Here is a 23,374-nt window from a genome sequence, read left to right as displayed (position 1 = left end):
TACAGCAATTATTATGGAATGAATTTTACTCAGATTTCGCTATCTGAAACTTTTACAAGGAAATGTCGAACCGTTCCAGTTTTCAGTTCAACTATATTCGGGGCGACAAAAAAATAATGTGTCCAAATTATGTACTGGATTACAAAAACTCTCTGACTTGGCGGAATTAATATAAGTTGCAGTACAAGAAGTGGTCTGCATGGTTAAGTTTTTTGTTCTAAATGAATTATTTTACCACAACATTATCGAAAATTTAAAATTTTCGGTGAATTGTTTTTCGATGAATTGCATTTTCGAGGAATTGTCTTTCGATGAATTGTTCATTCGATGAATTGCCTTTTCGATAAATTGTCTTTCGATGAATTCGCTTTTCGATGAATTTTCCTGTAACCTTTAAATTTCCTTTCCTGAAAAACTAATGATAGAATTTAAGAAACCAAAATTAAATGGAATTAAAATCCAAACAGAGAATTTGAAGAGAAGGAGAAGAAATGATGATTACCAATAACAGTAATTATTTAAACAATGGTTATCTAGTAATTTTAATATGGACATATCACCAGTGTAAATAAAATCAATGGTAGTTAACTGAAAAAGAATGAATCACATGTAAACATATAAACATACAAACATATATAAACAGCGAACATATAAACATACAAAAATAAAAGATGAACAATCTCTAAAAGCCAATAAAATATCGGGATATTTAAATTTAACAACGAAGATTATTACAGTCTAAAAAAAAACAAGAATAGAATTTTATAAATCACTTTTAACTGATATTAATAAACACATTAATATTAGTTAAATGCGAGTTATAAGAACCTTTGTAGCTTAGTGGTATTTGCCTCTTCTGTGCTAGTCCGTACGAAAAATTGCGGCGCAGGTTCGATTCAGGTCGTCGATTAGAGAAAGATCTTCTTCTAAACCTTTCTTGGACCGATTTTCGATTAAGTCTAACATCTAATTAAATCTGACATCGGCAGTTTTGTTTTGTTTTTCTCCCGGAGACTCGGGTTTTTCGTCCCGTAAACTCATCAAAATCGACCGTAGACCCACATTATTTCAAATAATAAAGCATACTGTTAGGATTAAGGAACAGTTATGGCGGCACTTATCAGCGACCTCATTTTACTTGATGCCGTGTATAATTACTGCAGCTACCACTGATCAGCTACAGGTGGAGATTGAAATGCCCCTTCTCTCCAAAAATTAGATAGGGCTAAAATGGCTACTCCCTATATGCGAGTAAAAGGCATTAGTGAATTTTTTTTAATGTATGCATGTGAAATGGATAGAAATCAAATATACGACAAAGAAGCTTGTGTAGCTCAGTGGAAGCGACGCTTGCATTCTTTGTGTGCTAGGCCTCCCAAACAGTTCTTTTTCTCTCCTGGAAACTCGGGTTTATTGTCCCGTAAACTCAAGAAAATCGACTGGAACCCACATTATTTCAGTCAGTAATATATTTTGTTAGGCTTAGGTGCCAAGAGATGGCTGCGTTTGTTTAATCGTCTCTTCATCGGTTGCTGCTTAAAAAATAGTGATTGTCATTAGCCAACAATCTCTGATTGGCTACCGGTAGAGATTGAATTTCCCATTCAGTTTCCAAAAGCTAGATGGGTTAAAATACCTGGCCTACTCCCTATAATGGAATAAACGGCGTTAGTTATTATTATTTATATGCAACAAATAAGTACTTTTGAAATGAAAACAATAAAAAATGATGAAACAAAATTGAAAAATTAGAAAGAATAAAAAAATGAAAATAGTTATGAAGATTGTTGGTAACAGTCAATGAATTAATGGATGATATAAGAGATCAGAAGGGAATCAGCGTATTAATAGGACCCCAAAACTAGATAATTGGTAAGAACCTAATTAAAACCCAGCTATAAGATAATTTGCGTCTGTTTGCGATTAAGCAAAGAAATAAAAATAAAACTTAAAGAATAAAGGAGAAGAAGAAAAAGACTGGCTCTTTCTGCTAATTTTTGTGCATTTACGTTCAACACAGAGGGTTGTTTACATCTATCATCTGTAGTCAGTAATCCATTTTACATGAGATAACCAACAAAAAAAGTAAAAGACCTTTGAAATGAACTTCAAATGAAAGAAATTGCAAGTACGAAATTTAATAGGGCTGCATAGATAGACACTACACATCCCGTTATGTTATATGAAACGATGAAAGAAATGACTTTCACTTTAACCTGAAGTGCTTTACTGGATTTGGAGAGTAAGTTCCAGATGACGGGAGGAAAACAGAAATGTATTATTCCACAAAGGAACCTGAAAACATGAAATGAGCAATTGCAAATCTATAAATCTAACATCCGTAATAGGTAAAATAATGGAGTTTGTTGTTAACAATATCCCACATAATCGTTTATTTGCCAATAAATTTATAAGGTAATCGCAAGTGACTCCAGCGGACACGTCCTGTTTATTACTGTAGTATAATAGTATTACAAAATAACTTCGACATTATATATCTCGCTTAGATTTTAGCAAAATATTTGATAAATTGACATGTAATAGAGTTGTTTACAAAATATAGCATTAAGGCCGGATTTAAAAGAATAATTAAATGAGATAAAATAAAAGCAGAGAGAGAGAGAGAGAGAGAGAGAGAGAAGAAAAAGTAATGTAACTTCAACTTTCTAATTGGATGCTATCACCTTTCAACTCATAGAGTTCCAGTTCCTCCAGCATTAATGTTGCTGTAATCCTGAAGAAACTGAAAGTAATCGTAAATTTGATTTTGTCGAGGACACCAAAGTGGAAAGCCTAGTTAACAAGACAATAAGAAATATTGCTTCATCTAAACTTAATACCATCACTCAAATGAAAACTAATATTTAGTTTGTAATATAGGCTTAATAACGTACTGAAATCTCGTAAAATGTAAAACATAATCCCCACGAATAAGAATAATCCCCACAGCAGTCCGGTTCGGCGTCTTTATTAGCGAATGAATATTAACGTGCTGGACAAAGTGGAAATGAGAACTACCATATTAATATTGTTAGGAGTAAATGAGTTATGCGAAAGTCACAGCTTTTCGTAGGTTACATATATTAGAAATAAGATTTATAACAGAGTATAGGATCTAAATGTTTACGAAGCTGTTAAGAAAATGAATAAATTGCATTTGTGGAATATGATTTTACAGTTTCCCGTAGAATCGCATTTGAGGAATGATATACTCTGCATTAAAGAATTGTCGATGCGAATTAAATTTAGGTAAAAATCATTTTTATGAAAGAGTGTTTAATCATTTATTTAAATATACAAATAAACTATTGTAGGAGCAGATGCCTTAAACAAATACAATGTATTTGTTTACTGTATTTGCTGCTTCAATGCTCTAGAGACGTCACTGTTCTAGAGACGAGTAATTAGGGAATATTTATTTATATAACCAATATTCCGTGTGGTCATTTTACACAAAAAATATTGTTGTATAAGCATCGTTTGCAATCAACGCATTTAACACTGAAATACTAGATGCTATCACCGTATCCTTTGTTAGTCGGAAAAGTTTATTTTCGAAATCCCAAGAGCCAATTCCCTGAGCCAAAATTTAGTGAAAAATATGAAATATTGCTGATGTTTTTTAAAAAATAATTAAATAGCTTTAAACCGCTATCTTTCTTGAATCAGAACAACTGATCAGGAAGGAAAGAAGAAAGGAAGTCAGCAGTTACCCTTACACAAGGTCAACATCAGATATTTAATCCATTTTTATTCCAATCCAACTCAGAATTACATTTTGAAATGAGATCGTAAGATTATCCTTCATATTTTCTGTCTTGAAACTAACGTACATCAGATAGATGCACGATATAGAAAGAAGAGTGAAGAGCGCCATTGTTCGTCTTTCTAGAAACTGGCAGAATAAAAATAAGTTTTCGATGCATGTTCAAAATGCAACTATCATTCTGAAGTCACTTTAGTTCATTTCACTTTATCCTCTATTTTTTTTTCTTTTTCCTTTCCAGTCTTTTTTTTTTCTTTCCTCGATCTCTTCTCGTCTTCAATTATGCCACTTATGCGGGTTTTTAATTTCTTATTCAATTTTAATGAGGCACTTCTTCTTTTTTTTTATCGCCTCTGCACTTATCTTTCATTTCCAGTTATAATTAAATCCCTTGTGGATAGGCAGAGAAGTAAGGCTTATACCTGTTTACAATTCTTTGTAAACATATATAATACTTGTTTCGCCACCGCGTAAATAGCGTTTTTGCATAGAAGATTTACAGTGATATTTAAATAAGAAAAATAGCAGAATGAATTTAAAACGGATAATAGCCTATGGACGTAAGTGTTAGACCTTCATTAACATCCAGAGGAAGCAAGCAGAAGTTATGGGAATTATTACCTCGGAAGTATAAGAGCAACCCGTATGGGCCGTCTTATACCTCATATTTATTCGAACAGAGATGAAATTGAATACCTTTTACGAGAGGTAAGCGGCACATACTTTGAAATTTAATGAACACATTCAAGGAATGAGAGAAGAATGACGGCGATTCAGAATTATGAACAAGTCACTTCCGGGAAGGAGAAAAAAGAGGAAGCCCAAGGACTACTTGGAAAGGAATCATTGTAAGCGATGGAGAATAGAGGTTTACGGGATGAAGACTGGAGGAATGGTACAAAGTGGATTCTGAGAACTGGCAGCTACTAATAAGTAGATAAGCCGGTAGAAAGAAGAATTTAAACCTGGAAGCAGTAGACTGGTCAACGAACCGTAGGAGTACATATCTAGTGGCCAAAATTGTGGAAACCTTCAGGAAAAGTGTATTTTTTAGGTTTGATGGCTCATAATACCACTTTTTGTTTGATGTAATACCATAAAATTATATATCATTGGCAAGATAATTTAATCAAGAATGTGATACAATAAAGTTTGTTCAATTATCTATATTCTATGAAACGTTGTAACCAGAAAAACGAAGCACAACTTGCTTAGGTTGATATGAAGTAGCTTTCTTTCATTTGAATGTAGCCAATGAGCATGAGTGTTTAGAGAGTCAATCAGGTGTCATCTTGTTTTGGCAATGAGCCAATAAGATCACAGCGGGATTCAGCTATTGATCTCATGTATTGGAGCTGAGAGGAGGACATTTCTCAGTGTGTTATGTGCTTGCTATCAAGCTGTTTTTTTTTTTTTGTGTGTGTTCTTTCATTTAGTGAACTTGTGAAACGTAATAAAATTAAAGAAATTGCGCAAAGGGTTGACTGGTCACCCAGAAAGGGATGTAAAATAGTACTATTAAGTGAAAAAGGCTACAGTTATGAAGAAATTAGAAGAAAAATTGTGGAAACGTAACCAAAGGTGGCATTTCTAAATTTTTGAAGAGGAATAAAGAGACTCAGTCACTACAAAACCAGACTGGTAAAGGCAGGAAAAGGTGCACAACAGCAAGTGATGATAGAAGAATTGAGAAACTGTGCCTACGTGACAGAAGAAAATTATCTGGGTGTATACAAGATGAAATGGCGCAATACAACGTGGAGTTGAGTGCAAGGACTGTTCGGTGTGGGATTTTGGTCTAAATATGCAATTCCACGAAAAAAGCCATTTTTATCTCTCAAAGGTTGAAAGGATTAAACTGGGCTAAAACCCATGTTAACTGGACAGCGGAACAATGGGACAGTGTTATTTGGAGTGATGGGACCAAAATCTTCCTATTTGGTAGTGATGGGACCAAAATCTTCCTATTTGGTAGTGATGGCATAAAATACGTAAGGAGAAGAATCAAAGAAGATCCTAATTACATTACACCTATCGTGAAACACCCACTTAGTCTTATGATCTGGGGTTGTATGACATCAAAAGGTGTAGGCAGAATTTGCGTGATTAATGGGAATATAAATGCCTCAAAATACATAAATGAAATACTTGAGCCCAAACTGAAGCCTTCCGCACGTGATCTTTTCCAAAATAATGAAGCATTTATATTTCAACAGGATTCAGCTCCTTGTCATGTTGCTGCTGTGTGCAAAAAGTGGTTTCAAGATAATCATATTCCACTGCTGGATTGGGTTAAGGTCTGGGAATAGCCCAGACCTTAACCCAATCGAAAATCTATGGAGCCGACTAAAGAAACTTGTTAGTCAGAAGCAACCTACCAATAAAACCCAATTAATAGACGCAATAATTCAATCTTGGATTCACATTATAACAGATGAAGAACTAAAGAACTTGGTTCACTCCATGGGAAGGCGTTGTAAGGCCGTAATTAATGCTAAAAATTACCCAACTAAGTATTAACTCACATTGTGAGAATTTTTGTATATCTCATTTTTTCTATGTGTTTTAATTTTATTCTTTATAACTGCTGTTCTAATAAAGAGTCCTTCATAAGTGTTATTGCGTTACATTCTTGATTAAATTATTTATCAATTGATATATAAGTTTATGGTATTACACCAGAACAAAGTGGTGTTATGAGCCATCAAACCTCAGACATACACTTTTTCCAAAAGGTTTCCGCAATTTTGGCCACTAGTGTACTAACACATGTGTGAAGAATAATCATATGAAATATAACTAGGTATTAATAAGTACACTGGTGCCCAACAGCTAAAGACGAGCTACATTTTTATCTATATATGAAAAAATTTCATGACAACACAGTCAAATGCAGACATCAATTTATTCTCTCTCGTTTTCTTTTGGTTCTGTCGACTGCTGGACGAAGGTTTCCCCCCCACCCCCCACGGTTTTCCAGACCACTCGGTTTTTTGCCTCTCCCATCCATCTCACTCCTGAAACTTGTTCTAGTTCATCCCTTCACCCTCTTCTCGTCTTCCTCTTTGTCCTACTCCATCCATTGACCTTCCACTCTGTTGATTTTCTAGTCACTTAATGTTATTTTTAGCATACTTCTCTTCATGCGATGTTGTGTTGTTCCCAGCGTTTTGTTCAGAGCTTCTGTTAAAGTCCATATTTCTTCTCCATATGTTAGGGCAGGAAGTATGTACCCAATTTATTGCCTACTTACTAATAAATTGTATTACACAAAAATTGTGTTATAAATTTCGTAGAAAATACATTGCAGTTTTAGGAAAGAAAGTCGTATCATGTCAGGATTGATTAGTAAACGAATCTAATGAGGATTAGATTCGTTTGGTTGAAGAAGATGAGCCAGATTAATAATATAATGAAAGGCATGGAATGTTCTGAAAAATATAAGCTGGAAATATTCTAATATAGGAACGTAAAAGAGTGAAAATATAATTGAAATCGAAAGAATTTTAGTAGACACTTTCCGCAAATACAGTTACGAAATGAATTTTCTTTCCCCAGAAACCAGTTTGATGGAAATGTCTGTTCTTGGTAACAACAGTAGGGAAGCACAATTAATCCTGATGGGAAATTGCTTCGATGAAGAAGACAAGTATAAATGAGAAAAGTTTGTCTATTGACGTCTACATGCTTATTTATCTGAGAACCGCATTTCATAAGTACAATCATGGACCGAAAAATCAATATTTGCCTTAATATGATGTAAATATTAATTGTTAATACCGCACCAAAATCATATGCAGTTCTTTGCTGCTCTACGTATCTCAAGTCTTGTAAATTACTGGTAATTTTTGCTTGAAATAATGAGAAAGAGGATGACGTTATTTGGTTAGATGACTTTGACGATGCACACAAAGAAACTGTTCTCGATGCCAAAAGTAGTGATAGCGAGTAGGTAGGAGCTTCTTGGTAAGTTGCACCATTTTCAGTTTTTTTCTGAACACTTCAGTTTCAAAAAATTCCCGCACGTATCTCTCAACACGATTTTTTAACTTGGAAAAAAAATTAGAGTTATATTCGAGTAAATGCAATATTTTTTTTAGCTTTCAAATTCTTACGTATGGATCATTGGTTAAAGATTGGATTCATAAAACCCCCAAAAGAGAGCAATATAGCAAATACAAGTAGCTGTAAGCAACAAGAAAACGATGATATTGCATCTGGATCAAATGAAATTGATGAGTGTGTCGTCTGACATCTCTAGAGAACCAAAATTTTAAAATAAATCATATTTTTTGTTTACATGAACATATCAATTCAAATAAAATAGATATTTAATTTTAATTAATATTTTATTAATATTAATTAATTATTTTTAATTAATTGATTAATTTTTAATTAATGAATTTATATATTTTTAATTAATGAATTTATATATTTTTAATTAATGAATTTATATATTTTTAATTAATGAATTTATATATTTTTAATTAATTATTTATTTATTTAATTAATTAATTATTTAATTATTTAATTAAGGGGTACTTGGTAATAATGAAAATTTAAGAAGGGGTACACAGATATCTGAAGTTTGAGAAACACTGGATTCAGGTATTAACTAATGCCCTGGGGCAACTGCAACCTGGAGGGTCAACAGTACACGGGGTTCTCCCGACTAATTGCACCGATCGAAGAGGGTGGCAGGTGCAAACCACCGAAGTACCGGGAGTGGGGGGACGATGACGTAGCCAAAAACGAAGGTCACTGGGACCGTATAAATAGCAGTTCGCTATGTCGAAAAGGAATCTTGTCTTGCCTTTTAATTGGATTACAGAATTACAGATTACAGAACAACATCTCGAGAATACTCTGCGCATAGCGACTTCCAACATTGATGCCAACATCGACAAGCTAGTCAAGGAAAAACATTGCCAAGTTGCCCATTGATATTGTAAAAAATGAATGTTTTCTTCATTCAATTACCTTTTTTTCAAGTATTGATTTATCATGAACCCGACTCCTACCTACGCTCTTAAAGCTCAGTTTGTTTATTTGTTATAGGATATAGGATTTTACGTAAAGCATCAAATGCACAGCGTTCCTTGTGAATCTGGAAAGCATCTTACAATTCTAAATACCACAGTATAGCTTAGTGGTCCGCGGGCTTCATTGAAATTTTTAATGCGGTCCGCTCTGTCTGAAAGGTTGAAAACCCCTGATGTAAAGTATTATTGAAGCCATAACAATGATTTAGGTAATAATTAATCTTTGAAAAAAATATGAAGAAATTGAAATATCGTTTAGAAATATGAAGAGCAACTCGGTGCACAAACTGAATGTACATAAATAATATATTTAGTTCATTTCCAAGTTATTTAGTGTTCGTTTATAAAGTATATTCCGTTTACATAAGAAATATTCAATTTAGGTATTCTTATTCGCTATTTATGACTGATGTGCAACTAACGAAATCACATTCAATTGCAAATGTCAGGTCCTTCAATATTTTTGCTCTACCCACCTCTCATGAGAAGTGACAGTTCAGATTTTATTTTATTTGATTTTTTATTGCGCAAAGACATAAAAGGTTATACTGTGCCAGGACACAAGTCACAGCAATACATATGGTAATTGGTTAGTAGGATAGTCCGACAATCACAAACACCCATGCCTTTGGTAGGATTCGAACCCTTATCCTCTTGGTTGGAGAACGGATACGCAACCACTCGGCCAACCAGGCCGGCGACAGTTCAAAAGAGTGGTTTGAAGAGAGAAGGAATTCCTTAATAAAATGCAAATGTCTAAATTATTTAGAGTTCGTTATCTTTTGAGTATCATTTCTATTCTGTCGGATCTGGATATTTCTATTTCTGTTATAAATTTAATAAATGAATGTATATGATAAAAGTCAAATACTGGGTTGAACAGTTCAATTCGATTGCCGAATGAAATATGCGAGAATCTAAAAGGAGCCTAGAAAAGAATGAAGTTACTGTAGCCAGAAAAACTGGATTGAATTCGAGATTAGTGGGAGAAAATAATTGCTATTGCTATCATTGGTAAGGAGAAAAAAGGATAAAAATGAACAGATTCTAGGGACATGCTTGGTTCAATAAGTATCCTCTTTATTCCACTGACTCTGTGGACCAACTGAGCACATGAACCTGAAAACAGCAAGAAACGAACAATGGGCTGTTGAGCCACTACACTATATAATATTGGAGTTATGTAATGATCTATGGAATTTTTACTGACACTGCTTGCCAGTAGAGTAAGAGGTCACTGATTCAATCTAGAGCTTTCCGACCAAGTGCATTAGTTCACTCTGATCATTTACCATACAAGTGATGATGAACAATTCTAAGAGTATAACGTACCACATCACAAACTACCTTTTGTCCAAGAACATGGTGATGTCTCCTTACCAGATTATCTCAGAAACGCAGTCTCATTGAGTTCTTTAGAATATCATGGGAAAAAATGTTTGTGACAGCGATATACCATGAACAAACATGAAGTGCAGGAATAAATAATATTCAGCTAAGAAGTGCTTCAGGAACCTTGTAATCGATTCACCAGGGGATTGAGGTGGTCTAACATGATATTTTGTAGGAGAATATTGCTAGTAAATCTCTGTTGCTCAGTTAGAAACGACAAAGTTCTTTGCGTTGAAACACTTGGACAGAATTGCTGATGCCCCGTCTGTGACACACAAAATGTTATTCGGGACCTGTCAAACGAAGACAAAATAATGGTCTCATACGGAGGTTAGAGTGTTTCTCTTCTAGAAACTCGGGTTTTTTGTCCCATAAAACTAGATAATCCGTAAGATTATACACACTCTAGTGACAGCTATAATTCGCTATGCGTTTAGGATTAACTATCGGCCAATTAGAGCATTAATTAGGTTTCAAAACGCCATATTACTTACCCCGACAGGTCATTGATCCTAACATTCATAGGATAATATTATATTCAGATTGTATTTCTTTATGAGGTTTTATTTGAAATTTAATTCTTGATATTTTCAGAGATTCTGTCACACGAACCAGGGAAAGTAGATTGCGTATTCGCTCTCTGAACTATCCGCTTTGTGATCATATCTCACCGTAGCATGAATTTGCGAATTTGCTTAGTTAAGCGATTTTATTATCCAAAGTATAACAATTCTCGTTACTTTTCTGGAAAAATTCTATTTTTGTTTTTGAAAGCAGAACTCCTGGTAAAATGGCGCTTTACAATCTTTCCCTGGGTGAAATTCACACAGAAAAATTATAATAATTATTATTTTCTAAATGCATGATAAAGAGTAATTTATCTTAACACAGAAAGCATAGACGTAATTCCTATGTATGTCATCTATTTTTTCCATAAGTTATATATTTTTATATAATACTTATTGTCATTAGCAGTTCATTCATTCGAAGTATCCAACCCACTCAATTGAATCTGAATTCCTGTATAACAAAAAAAGGTGTGTGTGTGTGTGTATATGTATATATATATATATATACACACACACACACACACACCTTGATCACTGTCGATGCTATGCATATGCATTAGGAATGCAGTGTGTTATTGATATTTAATTTATTACAGACCAAATACTATTGACACTTATGTTTGAGGAAAGGAGACATCTCACAGACAAATTAGTAAACCAGATTAGAGAAATGTATATATTATAGTTATGATATATTTAATTCATCAGTAGCAATGCTAAAAATCTTAATCAAGTTCTCTTAATTAAATTAATCAAGATTACTGATTAGATATTAGACAATTTACTCATTTAACTACTCTGTTGAACATATGTAAAATCACACTCACTCTTCCAAGTCTCTCTCTCTCTCTCTCCATTTAAACGTGTTGTACAGTAGGCAAGCTGCGTAATTTAAAATTGATAATAACTCAGCTATGTATAATTTTAATAAGGTATCAGATTAGGTTTAGACATATTAAAATTAAAACGTAGTTTACAGTTATTGCTAATCAATGAATAATCTTGTTGAGACAAGTTCAAATAATATATATATACAGCAACAACAGACAAACAAGATTATTTACTGTTATATAACAACTCTATGCGAAATGGTAGTTTTCAGATCGTTATACATATTTCCAAACATATTTAGCTTATATGAATGATATTCGTTTAAAGGTTTGTGCTTCTACTCCTATAATGCCAAGCACACGAAATATCTTGTCCACAATACTGAACACACATAAAATATAAGTATTTTGTAACGTTTTCATTACTAGTCTTGGCGATTTTCTATATTATCTCATTCGTTGTAAAAGTATTGAAATCCGATCAATAACTTCACTGTTGCATGATATGCATTTATTATTTTTTTTTGTTTATTTTTTACGAAGTGATGATGTGTTGATGATTATTTTAAAACCATATCAGTATTTTATTATATTGAGAAATAGAGAGGCACAATATTTCTCGGAGATGCAGCGCGCAAAAAATCCATCCCGCTCTTTTCGGAATTGACGTCTAATTCAATGGAAGTCTAAAGAGGATACGGAGTTTGTTTTTTTTTTTTCTATTGAGTGAGAGACTTGGAAAAATCTTAGTTTGAGAAAAGCAAAAACGGAATAGAGAGCATTAGGTATTTCATCCGAAAGAAAAGAAGTAGAAAATTCCTTTGAATAAACTTGAATTGCACTTAAGGTAAGTGAATATTCAGACTAGAGAAAATTGGAATAACAAAGAATTCTCCTAAAGGTGAGTCCTTTCTGCTTCGTTCAAGTCTCCATTTTCCAACGAAAAAAAAAAGAAAATGCGCATCCTTTTGAAAAAAAAAAAAAAAAAGAATCTTTTATAATTCCCCGATTTTTATACAGTTTCATTTCTACTTGAAAGTTGATTATTTTCGACACTTAGAAAGATTAGAAAATGCTGAATCGACACGTTTGTGTAAAAACGTATACGCATAAAACGAGATGGTTAAAATACAGCGAACTGTTTGTTCCCTTAGCAACAGTGACGCAAAAATTATTCTATTGAAATTTTCTCCTATCAACATTAAATCTTTAGGCAAAATGAACAAAAATCGTGCCGTTGCCTTCTTAACAAAGTGTAATCGTACACCTACGAAATTCTATTTTGGTCACTTAGAATATGGAGAAGCGAAGGAATATATTGCGAGAGACAAACTATGTCGACAGCTAGCATTTGTAAAGCAACTGAAATTAATATCTTAACTGGACTGATACTTATCTTGCATTGCAATTTGCATGAATGTTTAAGTAGCTATAGATAATACTCATAGGTGGTGCTTTGATCTTGATAAAATAAGATTCAAGGTACAGATATATGACATTTTTGGTTTCCTCTATAGGATCGATCAGTAATATTGACGACGGAACTTATAGATGTCGTGATGGTTCAACACCTGTGATACGTCAGAAAGTAATAACCGGAGTTCTTGGAGCAGCATCTAGTGTTACATCGATACAAGTCGCTAACTTATTGAGGCTGTTCAGGATCCCGCAGGTAAGATTATGAATTCAGTTTTAATTTAGAAAAACAGATTTACAGAAAATATACGCACAAGTGAAGATTCTAATACAATCGAATGAAATTATACATCTTTTAAAAAGATTATCTGACTTTGCAATACCACTTGAATCTTGTTGTCTTGATTATAAGTGCAAAAAATAAAAACTAAAATAAGAATAAAATAATAAATAAATAAAATGACATTTAAGTGGTATTATTTTATTTTTCAAGATGTTCCACTAAATTAGTAGCGATGACACTTTTCAATTCGAAGGTCTATTTTAATCCCTCTAGAACACGACGACCCTTTAGTAACGAGGACAACTGTTATTAAGTCATCTTAAGAGAAAGATGAATATTGAATGGATGAGCTTAGTTTTTAATATTTAAATATTGGCAGTGGTATTGATTTAAATCACGTGCTACACCAACTGAATCATATGAGGCCTAGTATATCATGACTACTTTGATTTGTCCATTTCAAAAAATACCAGTTCAAACTATTGAAGCAACAAGTGTAATTTTTTTTGTCAACATGATCTAAACTGAAATATTTTCAGCAAATTAGTTTCACAGTTTTGCGATTTCCAGTGGAAAAGCTCCAATTTAAAATATTCTGTATTATTTGGGATCAATAACCTATTAACAATTATATGGATTCAGTAATATCGCTAGGCAGAATATTCAGCTTACTTTGTCTCAGCCAAACTGTTTTTGTATGAGATGTTGAATTTCAGTGGAATGTTTAAAATTTTTAAAGGAAGAAAACGTACTTTTTAAACTTGCCTTGAAAGAAATATACTGCTTGGAAAGAAGTCAACGGACACCCTCATGGGTAAGATGCATCGTGCCATTTAACGTCACCTGTTTGTATCCGGTATAAATTGTAGGAATATCATGCTCCCAAGTCAGTGCAACTGTGTCTAGATGAAATGACTGCGAGAAGGAATCTGACGGAGTTCGAAAGAGGCGTTGTGATAGGATATCATGTTGAAGGCCATCTCTTCGGCAAATTATTGGCAAAATGGACCACCCCCCAGGTCAACAATCAGCGCTATCATACTGAGATGGAAGCACAGAAAATCAACTGTAAGCGCTACCCACAGAGGACCGATGATAATACTACAATATTCAACGCCTCCTATTTATTTTTATTTATTCATATGAAGTTTCCTTCCCCGTCCCTATTGGGGAGGGTTGATCCCCCCTCATGGGGGGTTAAGTATTTATGGCTGTAGATCCGTGTGTGTTCACGGAGCCGGTTTGCTTGCTTGCGGGATGAAAAACCGCAGATAAACTGGGGAAAAAACCCTCCTGTCCACACCCAAGACCGGCTAACTTGGCTATGGCTGAGGAAGATCCTTAAGCTCCTCACGTCGGCGACGGGAATCGAACCCAGGACACTCCTTCCCCATGCATATGGTTGCGAAGCGCAAAGCCACTAGGCTAACCGCGCGGACAATGTCTCCTATTACCCAATCCAAAAGACAGCATCGTCTTCAGTGGTGCAAAGAGCGTGGATCGTGTAAAATCGAAAGGTGTGTTATGGAGCAACGAATCACGCTACACACTCTACCGAACAAATGGATGAATGTGAGCGTAGTGAATGCCTGGTGAACGTCTGTTACCAGAGTGCGTAACTGCTGCTCTGATATTCGGATGTGGCGGTCTGATGGTATGTTCCTGATTTGGCCTCGGACCTCTGTTTGAGGTGCCATGAACATTGATCTCTGAAAGGTACACGATCTGGATTACACAATACTTCCTGCATTGTGACGTTTCTACAAAAATGACCATTGTTTGTTTCAGCAAGACAATGCACCGTGTTATAAGGCTGCTGCCGTAACTGCGTGGTTTGTGGACATGAACGAAATCACACTTGACTGGCCTCCACAAAAAACCCTGATTTGAACCCTACTGAACGTCTGTGGGATGAAAGGACTTCGGATTAGCTGAAGGGTTGTCCGTCCCACTAACTACAGTCCAAGACCTCATTACGTGCCTAGAATAAGAACTGTGCAAAAGGTTTCACTGGTTGCTATCGGATGTATTATGGAATGTATGCCCCGTACGATTGTTGAATTTATCGCACCCAAGAGAGTTCTCACATATTTTAAAGAAGTGCGTCATTGTTATTTGTTCCTCATACTATGGTGTCCGCTAGATTCTTTCCAAACAGTAAAACATACTTCACTTGAATGAAATGCATTAAGAAATCATACGTTTCAAAAATAAAAATAAATAATAATTTTATTTCTATTAAAATGTTTTTATCTTATCTGACTATAACCTCGATAGATTAATAATATCCCTATAATTTTATTTACTTCTTTTGTTAAATATTATCCATAGATATGATCGTTAACACCTCTAACACTTTATATCTTATGATCTAACCATTTCTTTTTTGTTTCGTAAAAAAAAAAAAAAAAAAAATGGTGAGTTACGGATCTCATACGGTGGTGGAGAGTTTTTCTCCCTGAAACTTGGATAGTTTTTCTTCCCTTAGAAAATTCAGGCAAACAGGCCAGAAGAACACACGCAATATACAGACATAAAGCACTTGGGGAATATCAAATAACCAATCTATTCCATCAGAGTTGGTTTCAAATACCTTCGCTGTGAAGTGTAGGTCTACTCGTAAGCGTAAATCAGGATGGAAGGACAATTGGTTTAAATTTTATATCTTTTGGTTTGTTATTTTTTAGATAATGGGGTTGATGCACAGCTTCATTTATCTTGATCTTTAAATTCAACTGGATTGTTGTGAGATCTTTTAAATGATCTTAAACATGTTTTAATTTTTTCAGTTTGTCTAACTAAGATGATAGTAAATCATTTAATATGTGAACTGTAGAAGTTCTCTTTTTGTTCAACTATTTCTTTCTTTAAGTCGATGATTACACTGATTAGTTTAGCAACAGATAACGCAATACGGGAATCACTGCTAAACGTGTTTGCATACAACTGCAGGTACGTGCGCTAGATTTCCAGTTCGTTTCTCACCTTTGATATTTTTGATGAATTTTCACTTGCGCATATGCAGTAGAAAGTGAAAGTTGCTGTTGCAGTTAAGTTTTATTACATACCAACGACTCTACATGCCTACTTGCGCAACTTGCAGCAGTCTGCCATTTGATAAAATTAGTGCTAAATGACTTCTGAGTTTTTAGTGTACTCGCCCTGCTCGTAAGTCAGAAGTCTGTTGCGACACTTGTCAATCCAAAGGTCTGAAAATGTTTAAATATCTGCATACAGAACACGAAGTTCAGACAATTATGAGATATGTCATATTGTAGGACAGTTGATAAGCCACATGAAACAGCAAAAATGAAAAACAACAAAGTACTAAATAAGGGTCAAAACGAAAGCACTGGTTCCTATCTACATCCTGCTGCTGAATAATCAATGATGCATTTTTCGTATTTCGTTATTATGAGCGCTAATCCTTGAGAGTTGGAGCTAATTTTTTCGAGTAATAAATAATAGGAAGAAACATACTTATTACTTGAAAGGCATGAAGTCCAAATCCTCCTTATGTCTTAAAAATTAAATTACTTTTTAAATTCATCTAAAGTTTACACCATCGAACATTAAAGATTTTATTCTTCTAGTTGTAAAGTCAAGTATTTAGCACTAATGAATGCTTCACGCTTTTGTAATCCCGTGGATATAAGAAAAAACAAGTACAGTAAGCTGAAGTGACGAAAGTTTGCAAACTCGTCTTGTTTCTTTTTGTATGCTTTAAGACCTCATTAAATATTAACTAAACTCCAAGTTCTTTCCTTGTCTGGAAAAGTTATTAATGAAATCACACACATGTGTATGGGAAAAACCTTTTTTAATCGGGGATTTTCCGATAAATCCCCGATTAAAAGTCATGATGGTTTCAGCCAAATGAAATTTTAATTTTAATCAAAACGGAACAGGTTCATTTTTATTTTAAAATACCTCTTAATTCGAATAGCTCGATTTTCCGTCACGATTTCGAATCTTTTCTATTCCAAACTTCAGTGTATACAAGACATGTTGTTGCAAATGGTAACAGCTAAGAATTGAGAAGTAAATAAAGAAAATATCATCATTTAAAATAGTAAATAGGTCATCTAGAATGACGATTAAACCCTACTAAATATATGCAAACAGTAAAATTATGCTCACTTGCAGTCATGCGCAAACTAATACATGATTTGAAATATTCCAGCTGAGTTCGACTCCCTTCTAGAATAAAAAGAACACAAATTATCCTCTCTCATCCCCTCCTCTCTCACTCTTTCTCTCTCTCTCTCTCTATATTTCTAATACAGACACACACACACACACACACACACACACACACACACACACACACACACACACACACACACACACATAGATAGATGAAGATAGATTTCTTTATTGTAAACATAACAATCTTATGTACAGGATTAACCGGTTTTTGGTTTTCTGCATTCAGGCAGAGAGGTCACATGCTCATACTCTTTTTGAGGTATGTTACATCGAAATGTCAGTTATAATGTGAATTACATTTTTTTTTTTTTAGTTGGTGAGTGGTAAGTGAGTGGTAAATGAGTGGAATAAGCTACCAGAGTCTGTTGTGGGTGCCATGACTGTAAATGAGTTCAAGATGAAGCATGATAGATACTATGTGAATGTTGAATAGTTATCTTGACATGATGTTGCGCCTCCCTCGATGAGTCTAAGGACTCCTTGGAGCTGCCCGTAATAATAATAATAATAATAATAATAATAATAATAATAATAATAATAATAATATGTCTCTCCGCATAGTTTTCTTTAAGCACTGTACATTTATTTCTTATCTACGTCTTTAGGAAACTTTTAACGTTTACCAAAAACATATTGCGACTTAATTGGTACGAAATTTATAACACAATTTTGTGTAATATAATATATTTGTATGCACCAGTAACCATTTTTCAATTTTTTTATCTTTTGATCTCCAGTGTATTTTTTTTTAATTCCTGAAAAATATCTATCAGAAATCATTCAATATTTTGTATCAAAATACTACAATATTTCGACAACACAATTTCTCCCGACTGAAGTTCACATAACTCATTCTTTCTATGCACTGCCGCAGTTGCGAGTTGACATAAGTCTATAAGATTAATTCCGTAAAAACTTCCAGACCACGAAGATTTTGCAAATATTTATACTTTGGTGATGGACATTTATGTTTAACAAGCACACTTTCCTGCTTCAAGAAAATCACTTTACAGTAAAATACGGATTATAAATTAAGTTCGCGATTATTCGTTGTATAAGATATCTGCTACAAAAAGACATTTTAAAATATAAGGTTAATTAATATCAGTGCTTAAAAATTGGGGATGCTAAATTTCTCTTGGATAAAAATAATTAATTGAGATTAACGATGAAAAAAAAAAGGCTCCAACTGGATCTTGTAAAAACAGAATTTTTATTTCTGTTTAAATGCCCTGCTCGAGAATGCAACCGAGGGGATTAAATCAGATTAATTCACACAATTCTAGAGACAACGGGAATCGTATTATCTAACAATTAATCTACCCACTCTACTAATGTACGTCTACAATCTTTGTAAATGGATATTCACATTAAGAAATAAAAAGAGAATTATGAAAGTGTTCCATCTCTGGGTGAAAAGAAACAGTTTTATTAAAATATTGTTCTTTTGTGTTTCATAGTAAAATATATTAAGCATAAAAAATTTGAATTACCTGATTATGTAATTTAATTATAAATTTAATGTCTTTGCCTATAACAGTAATAAATCCGAATTATTTCTGTATGGTATAAATATTATAAAATTCTGCTTATGTTTCATTCCCCAGAGGGAGTAGGTGAGGCTGTTTTAGTTTGATTTAATAGTTCGAGACTTAGCAACTGTCATTCTTTACCCTTAAGCAATCAGAAATAGCAGACCAAAGACTACCTATAATCTTATGCGGCATCCAGTGAAGAGAGTAGAGCAGACAACTAACGTCATCTTGTGATCTCTAACCCTAACGCAATATATTATTGAATGAAAGAATGAGTTCTACAGTAGATTCTCTTGGGTGTGATTCAGAGTGTTCTTTCAGTAAAGATAAGTATAGATATTAAATACAAATATGTTTTTATTACCATAAAGTATCATAAATACTCTCATGCCATTATTGAGGGAGGAAGGTATACTGACTAATAATAACTTCTGATTTCTTACATGAAACTACACGTGGAAAGCATCATCTCTGATGGTTTTCTCGTGTAATGTTTATATGAATGAAAAAAATCTTTACAAAAAACTACCCTGGTATAATATTACCACGGAATGTTTTACTCCCAATTAATTGATAATTGGGATATTTTACTCCCAATTCATATCATAATTATGCAAAATATTTTACATAATTATGATATGAATATGAGCACATTACACTAAAACATCTCCCTAAATCAAACTATTTATTTTAAGCTAAATAATATAATATAACATAATATAATATAATATAAAAAAGTGGGTAGATTTTTCTTTGGAAAAATATATTGGATATCCAATATTGGATACATTATTCAGGTGTAAAATATTCTCTAGCTCATATTTTAACGACGCATGGAATATATTATTTGGAATTATATATATATATATATATATATATTATATACATGGAATATATATAAGCTAAATTTATATTTAGCTAAGAGAAAGAAAGTTGGCCCGGTTGGCCGAGGGGTTAGTGTATCCGCTCTCCAGCCAAAAGGCTGCGGGTTCGAATACCGCCATGGGCATGGAAGTTTGTGATTGTCTCTGGAAGTACTCGTGGTGGAAACGGGCTGTAGATGGCGTGGATGTATTTGCGGTGAGTTGTAGTTGGCGGAAACAAATCTAGAGTGGTGTCCTCCCTCGATGAGTCTTTGGACTCCTTTGTGTTGTCACGTAATAATAATTACTGCCTTAGTTTTAAGACACTTATCTATATTTACACACCGTACACACATAGAAGAAAATATACTTGATATGATCACAGTGTCTGAAGGAATGAATGTGAAGTACTTTTAATCTTGATATATATTTTAATCTAACATATATATATATATATATATATATATATATATACATCTGCTCCTTTTCATTTTTCATCTAATTCACAAAAGAATCAAAATTCCACTTGCCCACAAGAATCGTGTGGGGTCAAGAAGAATAGAAGAGAGGAGGAGACTGTTTACATTTTGCTTGAACAGCTGAAGGTTGTAATCTTTGGCGAAGGGGCAGAGGGGGGAGACTATTACGTAGGACAGAAGTAGATGAAGTAAAAAACAGAGGCAGTGAAGTTGGTTCGGTGATTTTCAAGATGAACCGTAAAAAGGTGTTGATTTGCAGCGGATCTTGTTTTAATGATTTTGGAGGAGAGTGGAGGAATAATAGTGATTTATACTGCTGTATACGGCCAATTAATCAGAGCACTGAGGATATAATTATGTCTTCAGCGTTCATAAAGTCCATGAAAGTATCTGTAGAAGAGGCACAAGGTAGAAACTGAACGTCTGTGAGAGACAGGGATTGAAGTGGATTTGGATCATTAAAATTCTGGACAGAATTGAACAATCTTATAGAGGAGTTTAGTGCACCACCCCAAATATAGGAGCAGTATTTCTTGGGTGGGCGAATTTGAGACTTTGTATACAGTTAGAGTTTGTATAGTTTAAGGCAGGGATGTACAAACTTGTTAAGGCCGAGGGACGCATAGTTCCACTTTTTTAGGAGGGCCGCCAAAAAAACTTGAAAGTTATCTACCATATATTGTTTATTTTATTTATACCTATCATAATTGTTACAAAAAAGGTAAAAAAAGTAAGTGAATTTAATTTGATGCGTGACATTGCATTGATTTGACAATTGTTTTGATATTTGGTTCGAGTTTTTTTGTAGTAGCCAACCGCAAAATTGATTCTAAATTTTCATCAGTCAAGCGGTTCCTATTTTTCAATTTGGTAATATTCATGACTCAAAAAGTTTGTTCACAAATATATGTTGAGCCAAAGCGGCTTGCACATTTTAATACATTATCTAGAAACCATTTGTAATTGTTTTTATCGACACAACGATAGAAGTTTAATAAATTGTCTTCGTTAAATTTATTTCGCAGGCTCTGATCGTTTTGAATGTCGATGATTGGCTGTGTGCTGATTCGGGTGCATTTTCGGGCAAAATGGCAAAAGTATTGCTAAATAAATCTAGCAACGGTTTCACTTTTTTAAAACCAGAAAACCGATACTTGAAGGCTGATATCAAGTTATCAATCTTTTCAACAATCTTTTCAACATACACAGTTTTGAAGTTGACATTGAACTTTTCAGAAACCTTCTTATAATTAGGAAAATGCATGTAATTCCTTGACTTCAATTGGATTTGAAATAGATTTAGCTTGCACTGAAAAGACAAACTGTGGCCGTAAAGTTGAGTAACCAATTGATCTTTGCCATGAAGTTGCGTATTTAACGTATTTAAATTATTAGTAATGTCAACCAGAAAGGTTAAGTCACATAAGTAATCTGGATTTTTTATGTCAGGGACGTTTTTGTTTTTTTTCAGTCATGAAGATTTCAATTTCATCAATTAAATTTAGGAACCGCTTCAATGTTTGTCCACGACTTAGCCACCTCACTTCTGCGTAAAAAATTAAGTCACCATATTCACTTTCAATGTCTTCAAGAAACTTTTTAAATTGTCGGTGATTAAGGTCACGGGATTTTATAAAATTAATCGTTGAAACCATAACTTTCCTGACATGTTCAAATCCAAGTTTCTTAGGGCACAAGCTCTCCTGGTGGATTATACAGTGGAATTGTATCAACTCATCGTCGTGCTGTCCAAAATGCTGGTTCAATAATGTTACCAATCCAGAATTAGCTCCTATCACGGAAGGAGCTCCGTCAGTCGTGACACCTGATAATTTTGTCAGATCTAAATCAATTTTGGAACACTGTTCCATAATCTCAGTGAACATGTCATTACATTTCGTTTGTTCTGACAATGAACTCATTCCAATCAGTTCCTCACTTACCTCAAACTCTTGCGTTATTCCACGTGCGAATATTAACAACTGGGTTGTGGAAGTAATGTCAGTTGATTCATCAATAGCTAGTGAAAAATAGGCAAATTTCTTTGAATTGGTCCTTTACATTTTCCGACATTGCAGTAATTCTTCTTTGCACAGTTTAACTGAATTTTCTCAACATTTCGGGCTGATTCAGGACAAAATATTTTAGCAGTTATCTCAAGGCAATCGTTAACGAAATCGTCGTCTGTAAATGGTCGGCACCTTTTTGCTATAAGGAGAGATATTTCAAAACTTATTTCATTGCGATTTCCGAATCTTGAATAGGTTTTGTAAACATCACTTATTGACCCGTCAATTCTCGTTTCAAAAATGAAATCTTTTGTTTACGTAGTTCTTCAGGTAGATTTGAAAATGTAGAATGCAGACTTTCATAGTGTCTCCTTATATTGTATTCTTTTGGCATGGCTACAGCACTTTTGCAAATCAAGCACACGATATTATTAAACGACTGCAAAAAAAACCATATTTTTCGGTCCAGCTATCCTGAAACTGCCGTTTTTCATCCTGTAGTTTGCGTAAAATCTATTGTAAAATTTATTTTTTTACCGTTTCCTAGAGGTGATAATTAATTGTAGCAACCGCACCTACGAAAACAAAATACCCATATGACAAATTGACGAATTATAAAATTTGTTAACATTATTACTAACCGATTATCGTAAGTAGATAGGCAATCATGACGTCACGGCTACTTTGCTTTGCGCATGTACCATTTTTAAAAATTACCTATCGTGTAACTTGTTAAAGTTAAAATAATACATGGTGAGGCGGGCCGCCAGCGAAACAACGGAGGGCCGCATGCGGCCCACAGTGTGTGCATCCCTCGTTTAAGGTAACAGAGAAATTGCCTCCGAAGTAATGCATGGACATTCATGGACACTGTCCGAAGTAATGTAAAATATTATATTATTACAAATATTACATTCCAAGTAATGGTCTGTCTGGCAGGAAAGAAAATGTCAATTTATGGAGAGATTTCAAGAGTAACGT

The 23,374-nt window shown here is 34.0% G+C and overlaps 1 protein-coding gene across 1 annotated transcript in view; it reads left to right on the top strand.

The window, feature by feature from the left end:
• LOC150107648 (metabotropic glutamate receptor 6-like) overlaps positions 1-23,374 on the top strand; it is a 213,882-nt gene that overhangs the window by 117,437 nt on the left and 73,071 nt on the right. The window contains exon 2 of the mRNA XM_090392155.1: positions 13,117-13,271. Coding sequence (XP_090248281.1) covers positions 13,117-13,271 — 155 coding nt within the window. The remainder of the gene's footprint in view (positions 1-13,116; positions 13,272-23,374) is intronic.

This window comes from Typopeltis vanoorti, chromosome 4 (genome assembly GCF_054136105.1).
Source record: "Typopeltis vanoorti isolate ZY-2024b chromosome 4, IOZ_Tvanoo_1.0, whole genome shotgun sequence".
NCBI classification, from domain to species: Eukaryota; Metazoa; Arthropoda; class Arachnida; order Uropygi; family Thelyphonidae; genus Typopeltis; species Typopeltis vanoorti.
The sequence above is the reverse complement of the archived record's forward strand: the minus strand, read 5'-3'. Positions and strand labels throughout refer to the sequence as shown.